This window comes from Poecilia reticulata, chromosome 12 (genome assembly GCF_904066995.2).
Source record: "Poecilia reticulata chromosome 12, P_reticulata-male-v2, whole genome shotgun sequence".
In the NCBI taxonomy this organism is placed as follows: domain Eukaryota; kingdom Metazoa; phylum Chordata; class Actinopteri; order Cyprinodontiformes; family Poeciliidae; genus Poecilia; species Poecilia reticulata.
The window spans coordinates 11,350,638-11,374,555 of NC_088841.1; the positions used below are offsets into that span (position 1 = coordinate 11,350,638).

Genomic DNA, 23,918 nt, shown 5'->3' on the forward strand with positions numbered 1-23,918 from the left:
TTCTACAGACTTTGGGTTGTTTCTCATTTTACTATTTCAAATTACCATTCAGTTGTAAGATAATTGGCAAAACACATTTTTATAATGGTGCAGAAGAGCAATATGCATCCCAAGAAAAAGTCTCTGCAAGTAAGAGCTGGGGAGTTTTTGAAGCCTAAAATAAAAGGGAAAACTGAGCCACTCAAAATAGGGAATTGGTCTATTTTACTCATTAAAACTGTGACTGAGCCAAAGCAATTATTGCAACCTTGAATAAAACAAAGGGACATTATCTGAAGGGTTTTCAGTTCTTCCACTATACGAGAAAATCTCCTCCTTTGAAGATTTATTTAATGATAAAATTGAAAACAGACAAAAAGGGGAACAAATAAATTGTCCCGCCACAGCGCAGAAGTTTCTTTAATAATGTATAATGCCATGAAATTGATAATGTATTCTACTCCTGTTAGAGTCAATGAGTTCTTTTGACTTGATATCTTACAATTGTTCACTTTGCAGTGACAGGATGTTAATGAAACTGAATACTGATGAAGAACTCATTCATGGTGCCCCCAGTCATTTTCTTAAAACTATGGGTGTAATCTATTTGCTTAGATCTGAGAATGAAATCAAAATGTTTGCGAAGTAAAACTTAGACTTTCATCAACGCATTTCCTGTTTCCATATTCGGTAAGACGGCACTTACAGGATGATGTATGGCTTACCGAACGACCAAGTGCACTGGCAAAATGAAATGTGATCTTTCTCATCAATAGTTTTCTGGAGAAATTAGTTTTCTGCTTCAACCTCCAGAACCACATATTTACAAGAGGATTTTTATACTCTGCAAGATATTAGATTGTTCTTTGTGATCTGATACAAAAGCACTGAATAATAGATGATCATATGAGTCCCTCGTAGCAGCCTTAACCTGTAGCAAATATACAGGTCAATAAAACGTAGTAAAGACAGAAATACGTCTCCTGTAAGACAATTTTACTGTGATAATCAAATACTGAAGTCACTATGCATCCCTGTACAAACCAACCCTTAACTATGACTTGTTTGTGCAATGGAAAAATGAAAGTGATCCAAACTCTTCAATAGGCTTTACGCTTATCATACTAACAACCGTCACAAGCCGAATGGAAACATTTCAAATGGAATGTACATACACTGCAAATATCAATCGCATTTGGACACTAAAAATACCAAACGGTTATACAAATATAGGAGACTAAAGCTTAGCTCTACAGCACTCTGAGACATCTGCATGTCAGGTGTGGTTTTATTACAGTGAGAAGATTCATCTGGGGACAGTGAATACCGCTGGGGAACATAATGTGACTACCACCTTTTGCGGTGCCATGGGATGGATCAGTTTAGGTCCAGAGAAATATCATTAAGTTTTAAAGAGAATGAAAATGTATAACTTTCATAAGAGCTCTTATTCCGCACTGTCAGCACAGTATTCATTTCATGGGATGTTGTGTATCCATACAAATGCTACCTGGCAATAATCACCACTTTTATACCCACTTTATGTCTTGACGACATTTTTTTATTTACTGTCTGATATCTTGCACGAGTCAGCTTTTCAGCCAAAAATACCAAAAACAAAAGCTTATCGTAGATTTAATGCCCTATTTCTATTGCCTTATGTTAGTTTGCGTGTTTTTAGTATGTTTATTTGTGTCATTTTAGAGATAAATGCTTCTCCTTAACTCCACTGATGAAACCTGTGTCGTCTAAGACTTTCATATTGTTCTGTCTATTCTTTCTCTATTTAATCAAGAAAAAAAAGGAAGACCAAATATGGATGAAATATATTTGAAATATTATTATACAGCTGATACTGCAATGTACAACAAGGATAGAACCAAAATAAATCCATGGAAATTGCTTGTTCTTCTTGGAATCTTGTGAAGTTACTGTTTTGTTTTTTTTTTAGCAGGAGTTCAATTGTAATTCAAACTGAAAATAACAAAATCATTGGTTTGCTAAAGTCAATGACCAATCAATCCCGCTCAATTAATAATCTGATGATATTCCCAATAAAAACAGCTCCACTTTAATCTGTGAATAGAAGCAAGATCCCACTTTCACCGTTGATATGTTATTGTCAGCAGCAGCCGCCACCAGAAAGATGTGACTTAAATGTCTCCAATGGAATGCAGGATGAAGTATATCAACTAGAATTCAACGTTGCATAACTTGGACAAGATTCACATTGTTTGAAAAAAGAAAACAAAATGCTACACCTGGCTGTGTATTTGACACTGTTTGCCACGTCATCTTTTGGAAAAAGCAGAACTTGTACAAACTTGCTGTGAGTTTCCTTCCAACACAAAAATGCAGAGCGTGACAAACAAAGCTGTCCCCGGACAATGTTTCTTTGAAAACAGTAATTATACTTCAGGGTCTGTTCTACAAACATGGACAGCAAGAAAGCAAAGTGTCTCTTGGTGATAATAAAAGGCTTTCCAACAACAGTGTATTTAGGCTGCTGTAGAAAATGAATTCAGTTACTAAATTACAGAGAATTTAGTAACTTAGTAATTTAGTCTGTGGCTCAAAATCAGATCAGATCAGATCAGGGGATGTTCATTTCTTAGCATTTCACTCGGCCTTTGTTATGGTGTCTTCAAATTTTGCGGATAGCTTTCTGTGACAGTCAACATCAAAGTGACAACAGAGTTACTGTTTTAATACGGACAAATGTGAGAAAAGATGAACTGTTGCACAACTCACGATCCTACAACTCCAGTGGCATTTTATTTACCCCCAGCTAAATGCCAAGGTCAAGCAGTTTCCATTTTATGCAGAGAAAACAAAACACTTTCAGAGCTCCATCGTGCTGCTGAATTATTGATTTGATGTAATTCATTATAAGAAGTCGCTACTTTTCATTTTGTCTGAGTTCAATGTGACTCCTCAGTCCTGTGAATTTTAATTATTTATCCATCCCCAGACTTGTTGTGGCTGGAATTATAATATCTTAATACAATTTTAACTTGTCTCTGATTCCTTATTGCATTAAATTTTTTTAGTGTATTCACCAATAGTTCTTCTGTTCAGTCATAATGTCGTCTAACCCCTCTCTTGCTTCGCTGGCATACCCGGGTCCAATCCTGAGTGGCTTAAATTACAATAATCATCTCATTTCTGCTGCTGCATGAGTGGTTGTCTTTGTTTGTGTGCTCGAGCCAGATGAAACGCGAGTGCACGCGTGTGAGTGCGCGCCTCACAATCTCCAGTGAGCACACCCGCACGCTTGAGCGTGCATACGTCTCCACGGACGAGTGCGGGCAGGCAGATGGCATGTTGATGCTGAGCCTACACGTGCTCCTGCCCTCTGCGTGCTTTTCAATGACCCTTCACCTCCATCTGACTTCCATTCTTCAGATTCCTCACGTTGCTCCGAGAGGTTTGGCCCCACTGTAAAGGACCGCTGGCCCACGGCGGCCAAAAGAACACATCTTCTCAAATAACCTTATCTAAGCAGATCTGAATTCCTCAGAGGTATCATCCCTGGACGCAGTAAGGCTGCAATGAATATGTTAATGATATTGAATAATAAAATACCTTTGAGATAAAACCGGGGAAGAGGCTAATTTCTTTTTTTTCTCAAAGAAGCTTGAGTTGTCCAAGAATTTCACCAGTTTAAGGGCTAATGCTACAATTTCTTAGAGTCATTTTATTAGCTGAGTAATTATACATGTCTTTTTTAAAAGAATTTGAATTCCTATTTAAATCTCCAAGTGGCTCTTGAAATTGTATGCTAATTTGGCTGAGTGTAAAGTTGGCACGGACCCCTCCCCGGTTTTAAAAAGTTGCCGTTTTAACATCCTCCCAAATCTGCAGTAGCATTCCTATAGGGATACAAACTATCTCCTTAGTTTTAAAACAGTTTACTTTAGTTGTCATTTTAGTAGATTTCACAGCATTTTGACAAAAACAAAAACAAAATTACTATTATAAATCACTGGAGTAGCTCTGCTTCTACGACTCTGTGCTTTTTTCCCCTAATTTCAAAAAAATGTATCATCAGATTAGTGCAGTACAGATAGTACCTGGCTAACCAGGCTGCAGTTTTCATGTTTTCATGTTTCCACAGGCAACAGAAAAGGGCAGCTGTTCTTTCTCCGACCGGGGGAGGCAGCAATTAGGGCAATGTGGAGCAGAACAAATAGAGAAGTCACAGCGAGGCAGAGACTTAATTAATAGCTGATCTAGATATGGCTTCACACCTCCGTTTTATCAAGTTCGTAGCTTGTGACAGGCCCATCATTAAGTGTGTCTTGGCGGATTTCGGCGCTCATGCGTGTGGGTTTGACCTGCTCTCTCCCTGATCTTGGGAAGTTAAATGATGGGACACTTTTCAGTTGGTGCTGCTCAGACTCCTCTTTGCCCTACACGTGTTTTCTCTTAAGTAATGGCACTGGGATACTTTTCTCGCATTTGTTTTAACCCTTTTGCGTGCGAGGACAGAGCCAAACATGGAGGACTGTGGCAAATGATACAGGTTTTACGTGTGTTGGGTCGGTTGGACCCCATTTGTAAACACAAGGGTTAAAACTATGTTTGGGTGAGAAATGTTACTTTTATTACCTTCCATGCAGCTCTGAGTTGGAGGTCAAAGACACAGTGGTATCAGAATGTTCAATGCTCCTCTGCCTCAACACCTGACCCAGTTTCAGTACAAACCTCTATTCGCTGCAAAAACGTAGCAGTTTCAGGTGTTCATTATGGCTTTGGTTGAGAAGTAGGGCAGAGGAGGAAAGCAGCAAACCATGTTTTCCAGGTGGTAAAGCGAGCAGGTGCAGTAATAAATCTGCTAAGAGTAAACCGGAAGATGGGCTACAAAAGCAGTTTTGTAATTTCGCTTTAGCGTTCATTAGAAGCGACTTTGGCGACAGCGTTGGGACAGTGACCTCACCAAGACCTCGTATAAAGTCACCTTCCACTATAAATGAACGCCCCGAGACCCAGAGCTCCCATAACTAACAGTGAAGAATAACTCTCCCTCCTGTCTGGCCAGCAGGTCAGATCCTGCTGGCCAGGTCTGGAGATTCAACCTTCTGAGACTTTTACTGCCGATGTGGCTTTGGCTTGGCCGAACTTCGTGCTAGGAAATCAGCCAAAGAAGTGTGTGTCCGGATGAGCAAAGTGAAAGTTTCAATTGCGCTCGAGTTTCCTCTGGAAGAGGGGGGATACTGTTTGGACGGAAAAGCTAAGTGAGAAAGATGAGGTCTCTTGTGCATTTGTGAAGAGCTTCTGTTCTGTTATTCTGCCTGTTGGAAATACAAGTTGGTAACAGCCCTCGTTGAGCACCTAACGAGTAAGTACACTGCAAAAACTGAAATCTTAGTAAGATTAAATATCTTAAATTAAGGAGATGTTTCTTGTTTTCTTTCTGACAAGATAATTTTTCTCACCAAGAGGGATTTATGTTAGAATATTTTTCTTATTTTAAGTGTTTTTGTACTTAATTATCTCAGTAAGATATAAAAGCTTAATATTAAGAAAATATTACTTATTATGAGTAAATATGTGCTAGAATCTAGAATATCAATATTTACCAATCAAACTTAAAGTTTAGAACTTATTTTATATAAGTAAAAATTTCTTATTTCAAGCACATAAAGCGAAATCACATACTTAATGAAATGTATTCAGATAATTAAAACAGACTATGTCCAAAATGGAATCCTTTGTGTTATTGACAATGAAAAATAAAAAACCCCATGAACTTATACTCTTGTATAAGTTGGCAGAGTGTACTGGAAATTATAATTTAATATTTAAACGGTTGACATTTAACACAACAATTTCAGAGACAATATCAGTTTATATATCAAGATAATTCTTGGCATGTTTCCATCTGCTCCAAGGACCTTAATCTGATCTTCTTGATGCAAGATGTGGGACCTCTTACTGACATGTCATGAAATTTCTATTGATGTGTGATTTGAAATGGCTGGTATTCCACACAATGAGATTAGAATCAACAATATTGATTAGCTCAATGTCATGATAAATATTTTAACTTTTGGTTTATATTTCAAATTCTTACTTTATAAGTTATTAATATTAGTTTCAACAATATTTTATTCATCATGTTTGTAACCCCTTTTATGACATCATACAATCCAAATGGGAAAGCGCCCAAAATGGCAGTGAGATAGTATTAATGTTCGATACAACAGATTTTCTTTCCGATCCAATACCGAGTAAAATTTAAGCTGGTATTGGCAATACAGATCCCATACTTTGTGCAAAGACAGTTAATTTGTTTCTTAATTAAATAAAAAATGAATGTAATCCATATCTTGGCTTCATAAAAAGAACACAATGTACTCTGATGCACTCATTTTAAACTCAAGTATATTGAGACAACAATCTCGTTTACTATAAGCTATTTTAATTCAGCTGAAATATACAAAACATGTGAAAATCGAGTTGCAAACTAAAAAAAAGAAAATTAGTAAAGTAATAACCCTACTAAATACATCCTTGTTTAATTATTAAAACTACTATAAAATGACAGCTGAAATAGCTCCATGTCACTTTTTTTAATAATCTGTCAACATGTTCATTTCTGAGTGAGTGAGCGTCAGCAGCACGCTGCGCTTGGGCATTACGTCCTTACACATTACATATTTACCATGCGGAAGAAAAAGTAGTTCCCATTAACAACGTTTCATTTAGGCAAGATCTCAATAATTTAGTTACTTTCTAACGTACTCTAGTTAATCTACATTATCTCAAATTACTAAAGTGTTGAAAGTATTGATCCTTGGATCTGACAATAGATTTTAAAGAATTAAGTTCTGGTATCGGAAGAATCGATATTTCAGTATCAATCCGCACATCACTGACGGCAACGCCAGAGATCATTTAACTGCACTGATTAACGGTTAATTCAGTTGTAACAGCCTAACTAAGCTTTTATCTACTGTACTTTTATAAGATTTTCTTTTGGCAAATTCTCTAATCTCGGTTAGACATGAATGAAGATGGAGGACCTTTTTACGTGTATAGACCCTACAGCTGCTGTACTCAGAGGTAAGTTTAAAGTTGTCTGTCTTTCTAAGATAAGCTAACTGAAGCTAGTTAGCATGTCGTGAAATGCCAATTTTCATCCGCGGTTAAAGAGCCGCTCTTGTGAATATGAGCTTTGAACAGTCATTAACCACAATAGCTGTGGCTTAAAAATAATATCGACACGAGTTCTTGGTAGCTTCCGTTTTTTAACATAGCTAAGATGGCTTCTCATTCGTAGCTTCTGATTCGGGAAATGGTTAAAGGGCAATTCCGCCTAGTATTTCACTAACTGAGGGTGTTTGATGTGCTGTAATTTAAAAACTTAAATGCAATGAGTCTAAAAGCCTAGGTTAGATATTCCACACTGTTACCAGGATATTTTAAACACCATTTTTGATTGGTGAATTTAAGTAGTCCTTGTTTGATTTAATTAAAATAACTTTCTTGCCATCTTGAATTCATGTAATATTGTAATTGAGCACATAAACTAAAATAAGACTTGTTTTATTTTTCAAGTAAACCAAACTGTTGCCATGGTGAAGCCTATGCCAGACACATCGTCAATCACGTATTGCACCATCTACAAGAAACTTTGGGAATTGCAAGTGACGGCATCCTTCACATTCTTGAGGTAAGAAATTTATGATACTGATTCATCATTACACTGATTAGTCCCTTAAACGTGGTTTGTTTTGTGATTGTTTTTCTGTCTGTGCTCCAATTAGCAGATGACCCAACAACTTCAAACAAGACCACTTTCCAGCTCTGTGGTGATCGTGAAACCAACTTTCTACTGGCCATTGGAACCATGCCTGCCCTGATCTTCTGAAAGGAGGACATCACAGCTACTACACCTTTCAGCATGCTTGTGTGTGGCCACTCCTCTCTGTGCAGCTGACAGATGTCTTGAGAACGCCGTCCGTAACTGAGGCAAGACTTCCACATATAAAAGGCTATGGCTGATTGGAAGAAGTTCATTGCGGAGGAAGCTCCTATTGTTGACATCTAATCCCAAGATTTTTTTTTGCTTTGGACAATTTGGTTTGCTTGACTCTTAGTGCGGCAGATGTGTCAGATCGTCATTGTTCTGTCATTTTACAGGATTGTTTCAGAATCAGATGCCCATCCAGACTTTAAATTCTGACCAGTAGTCATGTTTTATTGTGTTTATGTGAAACTTAAACGTAATAAAGATGCTAAAAGTAATTGAACTCATGTCTTCATTTCAGCAAGCCAATAACATCTCTTGTTCCAGTATTCACAGGATCAATTTTTGGATTTTTGTCTTAGCATAAGAACCTTGAGTAAAGCTATGATAAAATATATATTTTAATCCTATGCAACAATAAAAATAAACTAGATTTAGGTATATCACTGCAAAAAGTCCCCTTTCAAAAACAAGAAAAAAAAGTACAAAATAGGGTATAATTTTCTTAAAATAAGAAAAATTATCTGCCAACAGAACAAGAAAATGTATCTTGTCAAGATTTTGTAAAACAAGAAAAAATATCTAACCAAGATAAACCTACAAATATCTTAAAATTAGTGTATTTGTACTTAAAACAAGCCAATTTTACTAATACAAATAGAATATATGAGATTTATTTTCTTAATACATAGAACATTTTTCTTAAAATAAGAACATTTTACGCTATTTCAAGAAATTCAGTGTCAAGTAACATTTTATTTACTTGAGATAATTTTTCTTAAAATAAGATAATATATCTTACTCGTATAAGTAAAATTAAATTAAGTAAAACTCTTATAAGAGTGAGTGTGAAAAGACAAAAGGTGGCTAAAGATACTAAATGAAGCACTGGTTTTACAATTGAATTCCAATGACAGCTGAAATGCTGCAGAATGTGCAACACGATGCTAACATGTGATGTAATTGTGATATCCTACGTCGATTTTAGTTTGTATGCACGAGAATGTAGATAGAAGAGTGATAACTGCACCCATGAAATAAGATATTTACTCGTAGGCTACTGTACAGACATGCTACCATTTTGAATGTTTTATTTTTTTAGGACAGTTAGAATTACTTAAATAATCTGGTTAATGATTAGTTTAATGCTCAAAGTAAAAAGATACATTTTTACTTTTGCTTTTACCTCATAAATCACTACTACTCCCCAAGCCTAAATGATAGCTTTTTAAGCTTTTATTATGGTAGGTTGCAACTTTTGTGTGAACTGGAGCTGCAACTGCAGAAACAAGTCAAACACGTTGCTTCCTTATGTAACTCTACAACAGGTTGTCGCCAAAAGAGGGTTGATTTTTTTTTATTTCCGACATTTCTGGTTGCTATGTAGGTTGCGTCTAATTGTTGTCATGGAGACTTGGTGACCCACAAGATGCAATTCTCTGTAACTGTACAAATGGTGTTTGATAAAACATTAGATTATTTTGCCACGTAAAGGTAAATATTGTATTTTTCAAAACATTTCAATGTGAGATTATTCTCACACAATAAAGAGCTAATTTATCTGAATATTATTACTATTTTTTTTAAGCGAAGATAGCAATAAATGTAGTGTTTACTTTAGGAATATAATTTTTCTCATTTATAGTGTGATAAAAGAAAATAAAATGCTACACAAAAATATGCTAACAGCTTTCCTCACTGCACGCCCTTCTGTGTTATTGTTTTTCAGTGTATCTGGAACCACCAGTTTAGACTTGGGTGTGTGTGTTAGTTCTTAGAGCTCACCTGACACCTTTTATGTTGTGGCATTAGAAGAATGCAGACTCTAACGTGCAACAAACCATCCTTTGATTTTCACTTTAGTCAATGAAAGCTTAGAATTATTTAGCTTTTAAATTAATTCTAAGAATTTACCCTTTTTATGAATAACATTTAGTTACTGATTTAACAACGCCCGAATCATTTCCTATTGGATGGATGGGTTTGGCCAAAATAAGCTGATACAGTGGGACATGGATAACATTGGTGGGTTTTTTTCTCTCCCTCTTTTTTTTATTTTTGTTTGCCTGTTTAAAACTCAAAATAAGAAAGTTTCAGTGAGCATCTCTGACATAATTTCAGAGTCTTACCAGGGGTTTGGTCTCCTCCTCATCTTTGTAGTAGTAGAGCAGCTCCCCTCTGAGAACAAACCAGCGACTGTGCCACGTCTTCACAAAACCTCCTTGCTTCCTGAGCCAACCGCACTTGATCACGTTTGACCTCTGACCCTCAGAGCTGGACTGACCTCCGCAGCGCTGAGGACTGCTGTTGTGGGACGCGCTCTGGTCATCCATCGCGGCAGCTTCAACCTAAAAACAAATAGAAGTTATCCGACTTGCAGAGGCTGAAGAGTTTGTCTTCTGAATTTTGCTTGTTAATAACACGAACTTCTGTGCAAGTCTAATTGCGTGTTTTCATTTTATGGAGGCTGAACCAGTGTAGGCTGAGAGACACGATGACACAAAGGCAGACATGAACTTGTGGGAGGAGGAAAAACTAAAAGCAAATAACAAGTGCACAGACCAAGCCTCTCCTTCAGTTTTTTCTTCCCATGAATTGCTGGGCCTGTCAGGCTTCATTGTTTTGGCTTATCCATTTTTCTCTAAGTGTCTTAAACCCTGTCTACTAACTTTTCAGTACAAACAGATATATTCATCAAAATTACCATTATAACAGTTTGTTTCTTTTTTTTTTTTTTATCCACAAGGTGAAACAAGTACTTACGGTTGAGTAAGGACTTTGTAAATCCTACAAGTGACTCTGGTTACTGAATAAAAAAAAATATGTAAAAGTAACTAAAAGTTTAAAAGTGAAAGAAACAAACAACCACAAGAGTATCAAACATTACTGGAACGCTCTAATCTTGAACATTATTTTAGTTCTTGGAAATAGTGTCAGTAGAAACAAATACAATTTCTACTTTGCAAGCACAAGGTGTAGCAAGCTGGGGATGACTTTTTATTCTTGTTTTCACCTTAGCATAATTTAGGTACAGTTCACCTATTAACCGACTGCTAACCTTTTTCACATCTGCAATTATGATACATTGCCCTTCACATACTGAGTAAAAAAACAACGTTCTGCACATCTTGTTTCCATATCAGCACACATACCTCTGCTTTAGTCAGTGACATGTGCTGAGTTTTGCTGCTGTCAGCTCTGAGCGTTGCCATGTTGTCAGTGGCGCTCATTGTGCTTGGCTTGGGGGATGTCCAACCAGCCCCCAGGTCCAGATGAGGACCAGATGCCGCTCTGCAGAAGTGGAGCAAGTGCGACACGTCTGCTGTGGTGCAATCATAACTCTCTGTGGTCATGGAGAGTCCCATTGTACAGTGGCTTGCAAAAGCATCAAACTTTTTCACAGTTATGTTACAGCCACAGACTCCATTGTGTATTGATGGGATTCAATGGGACATATCGACAATATGTAGCTCATATTTGTGAGGTGAAAGGTGAAAAGGTGTGTCTATAACTTTATTTTTTTACACATAACAACCTGAAAAGTGTGTTTTTATTCTGCAGAACTACCTTTTGCTGTAGTTTTGGACTACGTTTCCAGAACCTGAAACTTTTGCTTCCCCTGTCCAAAATTGCTCAAGCTTAGTTGAGCAACAAAATAAAGAGTAACTGTGGGCGTCATCTATACAGCTGTCCTGAAAATAGATTCCCCCACCTGAGCTGTGGATCTCTCTAGATACTCCAGTTGTCAAGGACTTCTTTACCTGTGAGTTTAGGTGGCTGGTCATGTCTTGGTTGGTTTGAATTTGTTTTATACTCTTCACTGAACAACGCCTGAGAAAAGCAGTTTATAGCCTTACTCTGCTCTAAATTCATCCACAACTTGAGCCATGACCTGCTAGCTTTGTGTCTTGGTTCATGATGATCTCCCACAAACCTCTAAGTCCTTTACTGTATAGCTGGAAATACACCAAAGTGAAATTTCATACAGTTGAATTTTTTTTCACCAATTACTTGACTTCTGAAGGCATTTGGCTGGATCGGATTGCATCTAGTTGTGTGATTAGGGATATCCACTGCTTTGTGTTTCTCTGTAACATGAAATCCCAGTAAAACACATTAAAGTTTGTAGTTGTAATGTGACAAAATGTTGAAAAACTTCAAACGGTCAAGGGGAGGGAATACTTTTATAATTCCCTGTAGAAGGACAATGGCAATCACATGTTCCTGTATGTTCACTCCTCTGAATTTCTACAAGAAATATTTGTTCCAAGACAACATTGTGGAGTTTTAATCTACATATTATCTTCCATTCCTCTCTTTTGAAATCTTTAAATATGGGTACAAAGCAGGGTGGAATCTTCTTCCAAAAGTAGGATAAGTTTGTGGAAGAAACAATTCCTTATTTCATAGGATTACCCAACATGCACCAGAGGAACTCACCTGTTTCCACTATATTATAAATGCCAGACAAACAGATACATACCTGCACAGAAATCAGGTAAACAATTTTGTATGAATTTTCAATGTGTGGGTGAAGGTATAGCATTTAGCTCCACAACATCATGTTTTCTGCACAGGACTTTGCAACAGCTCTGCTGGGACTGATCTGTGTTGCAGTATGAATTGAAACCATAAATAACTTCTGTGTCTCTTGGTGTAAATAACTGGTAGGTGGTTGACAGTAGCAATATAAGTTCAAATTTACATCACACTGAGGCCTTTGTCTGCAGGAAATACATTCTCATAAATTTTCTGTGGGCATGTTGAGAGTATAAATAACAGCATAAAAGGAATCAGTGGAAAGAAATGTACGCATTTTGATCAGGACAATCACATACACATATTTTGAGGACAGAAAATCAGTTAGTCTGCAAATCATGGACTTGTAACCAACTACCCAAGTCAATTAATTAAAAAATATCATCTTGTCTTGTTTACAATTTAACAGACTCAAAAGATCAGATGGCTGATTTATTTACAAAACTCTAATTTATACGAAGCTAGTCTTTGTTCCTGTGAATCATCCTAAAGGTGCCAGATGTAGCTCTGAGCATTTTTATGAAACAATTGCAAAAAACCCAAAATGGCCTGACTGTTGTGTCCACTCAGCAGATTGAAACCAGCGTGGTGGAGACGTCTGCCCCGTCCCTGTGAGACACCTGTGTGTAGATGTATGTGCTGCCTATTTATGGCAGCGTTTCCCCCCTTGATTCACAGTCTCCAAAATAAGCAGCGAAACAAGATAGTTTAAAATAAGTCTTGCGGTAAAGCTGCAAGACTGGAAAAGCAGAAACAGAATATCTTAACCAGGCAAATATGAAATATTTAAGCATAAGCTTTTGTGTTCAAAAATAACAATGAGGGATTTTTTTTCCCATCCATCCATCCATCCATCCATCCATCCATCCATCCATCCATCCATCCATCCATCCATCCATCCATCCATCCATCCATCCATCCATCCATCCATCCATCCATCCATCCATCCATCCATCCATCCATCCATCCATCCATCACTGTATTTTACCACATGTTCAGCAACACATAGTCTGTTTTCTGTTTGTTTTGTTATTGTGTTCTAAGTTTAAGATCAAACCTTCCACATGCACGTATCTTTGGAAACAAAATATATTGTACACATATCACATAATTTTAGTATGTCCATATGCATTTTTACTTGTTCTGCGCTGTCTTTATAAATAAATTTTTTAATCAAATTCTCTCTGTCAGAGTTGTTTACTTGTATTCTTATTGCTGCAGTAAAACCTTTGAATCGTATGTGAGAACACTGCAGGGGTTTCAGAAAACTTATTTTCCGCAGTACTTTCAAATCAGCTTCTTATAAAATCATTTCCGCTGTTCACTACTTTCCATAAAGAGGATTTGCAACTACCAACTTTTTTTTTTCCTACCAGTTAGCATCTCTGCACACATACCTACTGCACAGTCTATATTTTCATCTAATTCCAGTCAGCTTTGATAAGTAAAAGGCAGAAACAATGCCATCGTTCAAACAGAAAGATTGCTCCAACAGCTCCAATAAACTAAACCAGTGGTTCTCAATGTTGGGGTTGGGACCCCACTTGGGTTGCAATTCAACAAGTCGAGATTGTCTTCTCCACTGTTATTTATTGGGCCAGAAGCCAAAAGATTTGGGAACTCTACAGAGTACAGTTCAGACAGCATGCAGTGCAACTTTGCTGGTAAATCCCATAACTATTGAAGGTGACGTATGCCAATCAGATGAAAATATTATGACCGGGACATAACAGCTTGGTGCGAAATATCTGAACCAACTTACAGTCATAATTACTGTTTTGCTTCAGCTTTGCTATTCAGAGTTTGGGAGAATGGGAAAAGATTATCCAAATTTAATTTTGGCTTAAATACATCAGCTCAAATACTTCAATCTAAGTCCAAATTTGGTCATCTGGTATAGTATTCATCAATATCAACTTATCACTGATAAGCTGAAAAATCAAAGCATGTCATTCTTCAGTCCCTTGGATATCATTGGCCCAAACGCCAGCAAAACACAATCAGCAATTTTTTTTAAATTCACAACTTTGCATTGTACAAAATTTTGCGTTGGAGATCCATGTTTCCTTTTACACGACTGGATAGCATCTATGGCTTTTTTTTTTTTGGTCCCTATTGCAGCTTTGAAACAGCATCCAGTGACATCTTGAGTCAAAGCATGCTCCAGGATGTTCTCACAGCATGCCTCCGAACTTTCACCATTCCGAGAAGTCTGTGGGAAGAGCCACTCTGACCTTCTCTGTAAACAACAACAGTTCAGTATACAGTAGAGACCAGTGCATCCATAAACACTGTGCGTCCGGCAGGACAGCACAAAGTTAGCTGCAAATCAGACCTCTGAGGAGTTGTGGCATGTAATTTATTTGCAGGGTGCACCCTAGTTTGTGGCTTTGGCGGTAGCCACATTAAACCAGACGTATTCAAAATCCTCAAGTGCAAGAGAGGAGAATGGAAAGCATTTTCTTTGAGAGCAACATGTCTTTCGAGTCATCGTCATTTTGTTTCCATTTGTGCGCAGGAGGATTAAGACCAAGTCTATGTCTAACTGCGTCGACCAGCAGCGCATGAGCGGACAGTCGGTGTCAGACTCTGGGGACGTCTGCTGCATGCTGATTTAAAAATAACCGTCTGTCTGTGAAATCATAAATATAGAGAGATTTAATAACTCTTATGCAATTACAACAGCTGCACTTTGAGGTAATGATAAAAGATCCTATATTTGACTTCTACATTTGATGATTATAAAACGATTTGCGATGTAACAAATGGTGTTTAATGAAAGCAATAGCAACCATTAAGCAGGTACTACGTTCACAATTGTCATATGCACCAGATGTTAGCTGCATTATGGATCACAGAAATTAGATCTTTCAGTAATAATTCAACAGGATCATGCAAAAAGGCAGCATCTAGAGATTGCTATGTTTGAGTGCTTACACAGACTGTTTGTTCTCTATATGGGAAAGTCCTGTGGCCCGAAGCACACAAAAGCCTGCTGTTTGAGACATCTTTGTTTGAATTGTGTGACTCTGAGAGAAAGTAGATTGAGGCCTCTCTGTAGAGAGTAACCCATCCTTTGGGAAATTAAACTTGTGCAAGAGGGTTTTTTTTAAGACTATAAAGACAGTTTTCCAATCATTTGGCCAAAGCTGGGAATTTCAGAGACCACAGGAAGTAGCCGATTACAACAGCAAAACATTGCGCAACTGAGGGCAAAGTGAATTAGTGGTTAAGAAGCATCGTAGACTGAAGCAGTAAAACTTAATGACTGATGACTGATATTAACTAACAACCTTTCAATACTTCTGCTCTTTTGCTGTTGTGGCTGTACTCCTTCAGGAAGTTGATGAATGAATGAATATTCAAAAACGTAATTACAAAAATGTAAAACGTTGCTGTAAACTGTGCACCAGCTCTATCTTCTTGTACAATGAGGCAGGTGTCGTCACTTTTCTCTGTTTTCATTGCTGCCATTCTCCATTTCCCCAAGAGCCAAAATTATTAACAAATGGGTAGCCAACTTGTAAACATAAATATATTCAGGGCCAAAGATTAAAGCACCACCATCTGCCTCATAGTGCCACAGTACGCTGATGACATTGCCCTTGTATCAGTTTCAAAAGGAAACTTACAATTCATTCTGGATTCATTTGTAAAAAAATAAATTCTTATACATAAGAAGCTTGGTTTGACCACTAATATATCTAAGCTAAAATCCTTCATCACCACCATCCACCATAAACACTTGCATTGTTTAAAATTGCAGTTTTGTTATGTTTGCTTTTGAAATTGAGCCAATTTATTTGCAGCACCTACATACATAGTTTTATGCAAATATTTATGCTTCAGTAATACTGGTCTAAAAGCGAGGAACATCATTCACTTCCTGTTTTCAAGGATATTGAGTACAGAGAAGAAGGGAACAGACCACCAATCCCCTTTCAGCCATAAAGAGGAAGAAGCATTTGTAAGAACTGGCTGAATTGGCTAACCAACCAGCAAACAGCAGCAGATTTATACAGGATGTAAACATTGCTTGATGTCTTGTTTTGATTGACAGCTGAGTTATCAGTTTCACTCTGTTGTCCAAGACATGAGACATACTAATAGTCTCAAAATGTTTGTAATAATTGATCTTAAACAGTTTAGCAGCTTAAAACTAAGCAACACGTGGTTGTCTTATACTGTCTTCATTTCAGAAGCTACTTCTTTGCATAAGCTCATTTTGGTCCACACCAAATGTAAAACATAATAATCACAAAATGTATTGACTAATCTCTACTATCATTACATATACTTTCAGTAATCAAATGCATACAGCCTTATGTTTCTTTAATAATGTCCTATTGCAAACCCAGTCTACTCAGATAGTTAGCAGGTCTCAGCTGGCAGAACCACCTTAATGACAGACCCTGCCTATATTTAATAGTTACATTTTCCCTTGTTTTACAGAGGAAAGTGAATAAACCAGCAAAAAAAATTGTGAGAAAACATGAAAAAAACCACAAGTGGAAACATAATCCATACATTGTCAGTCAGTTCTGTCAGTGCTTTAAATATCCCCAAGCAACTTCCTCTTTTAGAGCTGGCACAAAATACGGCCCCTGTGACCCACAAGTGTCAAAGACAAATATAAACCTTGCCTGCCAAAGCTGCTGCACTTCAAGCACAGTCCGCTGCCGGTAGACTCCTGCCATGAAAGACACAGAGGTGAGACGACAGCAGGTTTCTTGCTGTGTTGTTGCTGCTGCCGCTAATCATCGGGGGAGGACGTGAAAGAGGAAGGGCTTTCAGAACATCCTCAGATGACAATGTTTTTTACACGTGAAAGCAAACATTTGCCTAATGCTGACATAAATGAAGTCCAGTATTATTTAATACAAGAGGAGGTTACGAGGAGGTCAGGATTTGAGAGAGGGGACTTCATTAGGGGTGAGAGTGTCGTTCAGGAACAGTTGCTACCCACACGGCTCAACGTGAGTCGATAAAGTAGACGGATGGATAGAGATGAGAGGCAGAGAGGTGCTTAATATCACAAGCACAGAAGGATCAATTCAATAGAGAATGGTGTTCCCAGTAAGCTCACCGATGAGTCACTGTCTATTTTGTCTACGCCACATGTGTCCCCTCCACCAGCTCCACGGTGATACATTGACACCCCCGGCTCACCCTTTCCCATTTTCTGCCCTGCCATGTGTCAATGCATGTCTGGTAACTGAGCAGCAGGCCTGTGGAGAGACAGGGGTTACGCTTTGACTTCGACTGGCTGACTCATTCTACATGTGTCTGACAGACTACTGCAGCTGAATGAAGATTACTGCTGATGTGGCTGTCCTTTGAAACGAGAATACTGGAAAACGTATGAAGAATGTCCAACGAAAAAGGCTTTGTGTGAGATTGTATTGCATTCGTTTGTGTGTAAGAAACCAAACTGACTCTAAGATATTCCCACAAAACAATGGATATTATTTGGTTTTTAAGACAGCCAATGCAAAACTGTATGTATATGAAGAAAAATTAACACTGACTGCGCTCTTAAAGACATCTTTGTGATGGTACCAGGTACATATTGTACTTTTCTTCGTTGGTTAATGAGTGATTTGGATCATTTCATGTTCAAGTTTTAGAATGGCTCAAAGTCCAGATCTAAATCTGATTGGAAATCCGTAGCAAGCTGTTGATGTTAACAGTAACTACCATGTTCATATCTGACCTGACTGACCTGGAAGTATTTTGGAGTAAAGAATTAGAAGAAAAAACAAAATATGAGTCTCTAAGTGTAAAACTCACCCCAACAGACCTTCTGTTGTTATTACACTGAAGAAGGGCTGCATACAAATCCAGATTGTTTTCCATGTATATTGGTAAGAAATACAGTATATATACATAATTCTTTTCTTTAATTCTTAAATCAGTCTACCATAAAAGACAGTGAAACAAATTGAAATTTGTGGTCGTAACATGTTAAAATGTGGCAAGTTTTAAGTGTTATGAACTGCGCAGCACACATTACGTGCAAGCCAAATATTGATGTGGGTGAAGCAGAGCAAATAGTCTCAAAGTATAGAGGTGTATTTGAACTGAACAGTTCTCACGCTTTCACATCTTAGGTTTACTTTGCAACAACAAAGAACTGTGCCAATAGCCATGGTAGTCCTTTCATCGCTAAGCAAAGTAATTACAGCACATACAAAACCAGTAGCTTATATTAAGGGATGTTTTATAGGATAATACATTCTCTCTGGCTTCTAGGAGCATGACTAATAATAATGATGTTCATTTACAAAGTAATTGCAGAGTGAATGCAGAAGCATGTTAAATCTGTGAGATGCACCTCTGCATCTTTGCCTCACTTGGCATTTGGGAATTTGTATTTAAAAAAAGCAAATTAGAATGATATTTACTGTTGCTTCAGCGCAGAACCGCGCATAAGCCACAGCTTCCAATCTATCAGCGGCAATAACAAAGGAACCAGTAAACTGCAGGGACTTACACCGTTACAAGTCTCAGTTTATTTTGATGAATATTGTTCACCTCTCTTCCTGTCCTCCTTTACCATCCTGTTTCTCTGCTGCGCCTCACTATGTGTACACACTTTATGCTGTATGCCGTTCTTCCTTTAAGCTTTGTTTGGGTTTCTGTGTTGTTGCTGCACTCAAGTTTTTTTTCTTTAAACTATGGATGTGTATCTCTCTCTCAGCTGTGTGGCTCCACGCCCCGCTGTTTGTCCATGCTGCTTAATTACTCAGGGTATTTTTTTTTTCTCCCTTTCAGTTTTAGCCTTTATGTGTCCACCGCCACCCCTGGAGATCTGGCAGCAGTGGTTCACATGGTGAAACACATCAGATATTTGGCCAAAGGGTAAAAAAGAATCCTACAGTGCACTGACACAAAGAGAGCAAAACAAGCTTTAATGAAACAATTTCATGTTTATAATATAGTAAAATGTTTTGCTATTTTTTGTTAACTATCCCTCGTTGTGTGTGTTTTTTTTAATAATCTAGTGCCATCCTGTTCCTTGCTACACTTGCTACACACTTCACAGCAAACACCAGTAGAAATATAAATGCATGCAATTAGAATCCATCTAATGCAAATTAAATTACAGTTAAATTCTTTTTCTCATATCAATGATATACACGTCAAATGCTAAGAAAAGAGGTACGGTAGCTTAAGTCAGAGGCAATTATATAAGTAGAAAGAGAATAATCCATGGACAACTTGGGGATTTGCAAAATAATTCATAATCTTGGGTGTACCCCAAGGTTCAATCCTAGGACCCCTTCTTTTCAATATTTATTTGCTCCCACTGTCTAAGGTTATAACAGGACATAGGATTTACCACAATTATGCGGATGATACACAGCTCTACATCACGATGTCACCAGGTGACTCTGAACCCATCCAATCACTGAATAGATGCTTAGAACAGATCAATGTGTGGATGTGCCAAAAACTTTCTCCAGCTGAACAGAAACAAAACTGAAGTTATTATCTTTGGACCTAAAGAGGAGCGAACCAGAATCAATGCACAGCTTCAGTTATTACAACTAAAAACCAGCGATCAGCCCGAAACCTGGGAGTAGTGATGGACTCTGACCTGAACCTTCAGAGCCACATTAAGACAGTCACAAAGTCAGCCTTCTATCACCTGAAGAACATCTCTAGGATTAGAGGACTTATGTCTAAGCGAGATCTAGAGAAACTCATCCATGCGTTTATCTTTAGCCGCATTGATTACTGCAACAGCGTCTTCACAGGTCTGACTAATAAATCAATCAAACAGCTGCAGCTGATCCAGAATGCTGCTGCTCGGGTTCTCACTAAAACCAGGAAGATAGAGCACATAACACCAGTTTTAAAGTCCCTACACTGGCTCCCTGTAGCTCAGAGAATAGACTTTAAAATACTGATGTTAGTTTATAAATCACTGAACGGTTTAGCACCACAATACATTAAAGATCTGTTATTGTTGTACCAACCGTCTAGACCCCTCAGATCTTCTGGTTCTGGTCTGCTCTGCATCCCCAGAACCAGAACCAAACGAGGAGAAGCAGCATTCAGCTTCTATCCACCACAAATCTGGAACAAACTTCCAGAAAACTGTAAAACAGCTGAAACACTGGGTGCCTTTAAAACTCAACTTAAAACCCACCTGAGTTGCTTATGGCTAAATTAGGATTAGAGTGGGTTTTGATGTCTTTGATGTTTTTAATATTTTTGTCTTTACTTTTTATTTCCTTATTCTCACTGTTTATGTTTTAATGAAGGTTTTAAGGTGTGAGTACCCTTGTTAGATGGCGTTCTAACTAAAACTCTGAGGTTTTAATGTTTTTATCTTTTTTTAAATTTTTTTATTTGTTTGTTTTAATCTTTTTCAAAATCCTTTTCTCTTTCTCACTGTTTATTCCTGTTTTTATTTTAATTATGTAAAGCACTTTGAAATGTCTTGCCGCTGAAATGTGCTATACAAATAAAATTTGATTGATTGATTGATTGATTGATTGATTGATTGATTGATTGATTGATTGATTGATTGATTGATTGATTGATTGATTGATTGATTGATTGAACCATTAACCCTCACCACATTCTGTCACCAACAACAAACGTTACTTTATAGGAATTTTATGCGATGGAGCTTCTCATTGTAAAGGAAAATAAAAAAAAACATTACAAACTTTTAAAAGTTTTTCAAACCTGAAAAGTGTGGCATGTTTTTTTTTTTAATTAATGCCTCCCCACTGGCACCTGTCAACAGAAAATCCCATCTGATCTGTGGATCTCTCCAGCTCCTCCAGAGTCACTTCTTTCCCCACTCATCTTTTTAGGTGGAAATTCTTGTCTTGGCGGGTTAGCAATTGTGACATGCTCTTTCCAATTTGCAGACGATGAACTGATTGGCACTTTGTGAGATGCCCAGGATTTGAAATGATAATCTATAACCTAAATCTGCTTTCATCTTCTCCACAACTTTCTCCCTGACTTGTCGGCTACACTTCTTGGATGAATCTTGTTTGTTCACTAATATTCTCCCACAAATCTACATAACAGCTTCATTTCTTAGTGAGATTAAATTACACACAGGGGGACTCAGTCTATCAGTTAGTTGGTTTCCTTTGTTGATTGACATTTGATTTAAAGGTATCAGATTAAAAGAAACCCATCTTTAAAACTGTTCTTTATACAGCATTTTGAGAACACGTGCCATTTTACCCCCCACTTCAAAGTTATGTGTTACTTTGTGTTACATAAAATCTCAATAAGATACATTCTAGTTTGTGCTTTTCATGTGACAAAATGTAGAACAGCACAAGCGCTATAAATACTTTTTACAAGGCACTCTAGGAAGAAACACAGGTGAGAAATGCAGTCATTATCAACTGACCTCTCAAATTCTGGCACCTGTGTGTCATATTTCAGCTCCTTCTCATGAATCTTTGTTGCCTGGTTTTGTTTTTTGTCCTCTGCACTCACCTAACAGGACACAAACAAGTGTTTCCGAAAAATGTATTTATTTTGTTTGTTTTTTTCACACCGCCAAAGTGATCTCTACCCCCATGTTGTTCAAGTGCTAGTCTTCCCCCTCCGTCTCTTCATAAGCAGATATCATAAAGTCAGATCAGGGATCAGTCGAACCAGCAGCTGACACAGGGAACCTGATCCCTGTGGCTTTCCAGCAGCACAGCTTGTGTCTGCTGCATACATTCCTAGTGCAGGAGGGTCATCATCCCTCCTTTTACCTCGGCCCGTCCCCCTGTTTGCTTTCACATCTTCCCTTTTCCATTAAGCCACAAGGCCGGCAGCGGACAGAAGCTGCAGAGATGAATTTTCCATCCTTTAAGCCATTTTATCAACATCTCTGACCTGTCAGTTGCAGTCCATCTTCACATCATTCAACAATTTTCCACATCTTACTTTGGTCTAGTCCAGCCTGTCAGCACTTGCAATCAGTGAGATCCTGGCACTTGGTACACGACCGGTACATTAATCCAGAGATAATAGAGTTATAGCATATTCAGCTTACCCAAAAGCCTGACAGACGTCACTGCTTTGGAAGGATCTAGTAGGGATCTTGCATGTAAAACAGCAGAAATATATGGAAATCTGTTGGAAGCATGTAAAGCTCTGGTCTAATGAAGCCACAGGTGTTGTGCATTTTAATAACTTTTGTCCTTTTTGCAGTGTTACCGATTTTAATCTGTAATAATATGTCACATTGCCATTACATGATCGATCATTCAATTAAACTGTCAACTCTTGATCAGACGGCTCTTTTTTTTCAGTCAACTAAGTTATTGTAGTTAGTTGTTTTCTCAGATGCTGCAATGCTGCAAAATGTGTCACAGCTGTTTATTTTTTTATGTGGAGGTGAATATTACACATTTCCCTTTCGGATTCTCACACTCACATAATAGAGAACTATAGATATTTACGCCTCCAAAGAACAGAAATTGAGATCAAAACCACCACCGAAACAAAGCCAGACCCACCTTCTTACACAGACAGCCTTGTTGAATCCTTCGGCTCTGTTGACTGGTGATGCACAGCTACGGTCTCCAGTCCACTGACAGGTAATCAATCAACAACAGAAATCCAAGTCTGAGACAAGCTCAAGTAGGAGTCCCTCTCAGCTGCTCCGGCTGCTGCTGTTTCTCCCCTGACTGAGTCAGACTGTGCAGAGCGGACTGACTGAATTAGCCGAGGCTCAGACGTGAGCTGTTAGAAACTTTTACCCTGGCTGCTCACGCCATCTGCATTCTGAGAAAAGTCTTCCTTGTGCTCAGGACGACTGTCACGGTCAAACACACACATGGGGATGGGGAGGGGGGCACGGTACCCTTACAGCTGAAGTCCACCCAGAGACCTGCACAGTCACAAAAACACGCACACAAGTCTCACTCCAGGCACTGCAAAATGCAGCCCCAACTCCTCCAGTCATTCTGCCTGGTGAGGCTCAGGCTGTGTGTAGTTGGCTACAGAGAGGAGGAGGAGGAAGAAGAGGGAGGAGGAAGGAGGAGAGGGAGGGAGAAAGAGTGCATGAGTATGTTTGAGGAAGTCTTAGAACGAGAGCTGTGTTGGAAACCAGCTCAGTGTTTCTGACTTTCTCTTGTATTCCACAATGAACAGACGGAAAAGGGAGCTTTTTGACCTTTCAAACGGTCTTCCACTCATTTTAAACATCTGAATCAACAGCCGAGAATTTTCTTTTTCCTATGAATCATAAAGAGGAATAAAAAAATGTGCATTTTCCATTCATCATCTGTGACTAACCCCGAACACAGAGAGTGGAGGGAGACGGAGGGAGTCAGCACAGTTCCAAGGTGTCTTCAAAATGATGACATGAACTAATGGCTGTGTAAATGCAGCTCAACAAACATTTATTAAGTCTCGGCCCTCGCTTTGGTGAAAACCCAGCTGTATA

The 23,918-nt window shown here is 38.2% G+C and overlaps 1 protein-coding gene across 2 annotated transcripts in view; it reads right to left on the reverse strand.

The window, feature by feature from the left end:
• The window catches only part of arhgap24 (Rho GTPase activating protein 24), a 69,328-nt gene extending 45,860 nt beyond the window's left edge, over positions 1-23,468 (reverse strand). The window contains exons 1-2 of one of the 2 annotated variants that reach the window (XM_008424527.3): positions 22,987-23,468; positions 10,084-10,302 (exon numbers count right to left, since the gene is read on the reverse strand). In XM_008424527.3, coding sequence (XP_008422749.2) covers positions 10,084-10,287 — 204 coding nt within the window. In that variant the 5' untranslated portion in view covers positions 10,288-10,302; positions 22,987-23,468. Of the gene's footprint in view, positions 1-10,083; positions 10,303-10,381; positions 10,477-22,986 lie in introns of those variants that run through there. The other variant, XM_081613421.1, reaches the window with a different exon arrangement.
• Positions 23,469-23,918: the final 450 nt, after the last annotated feature.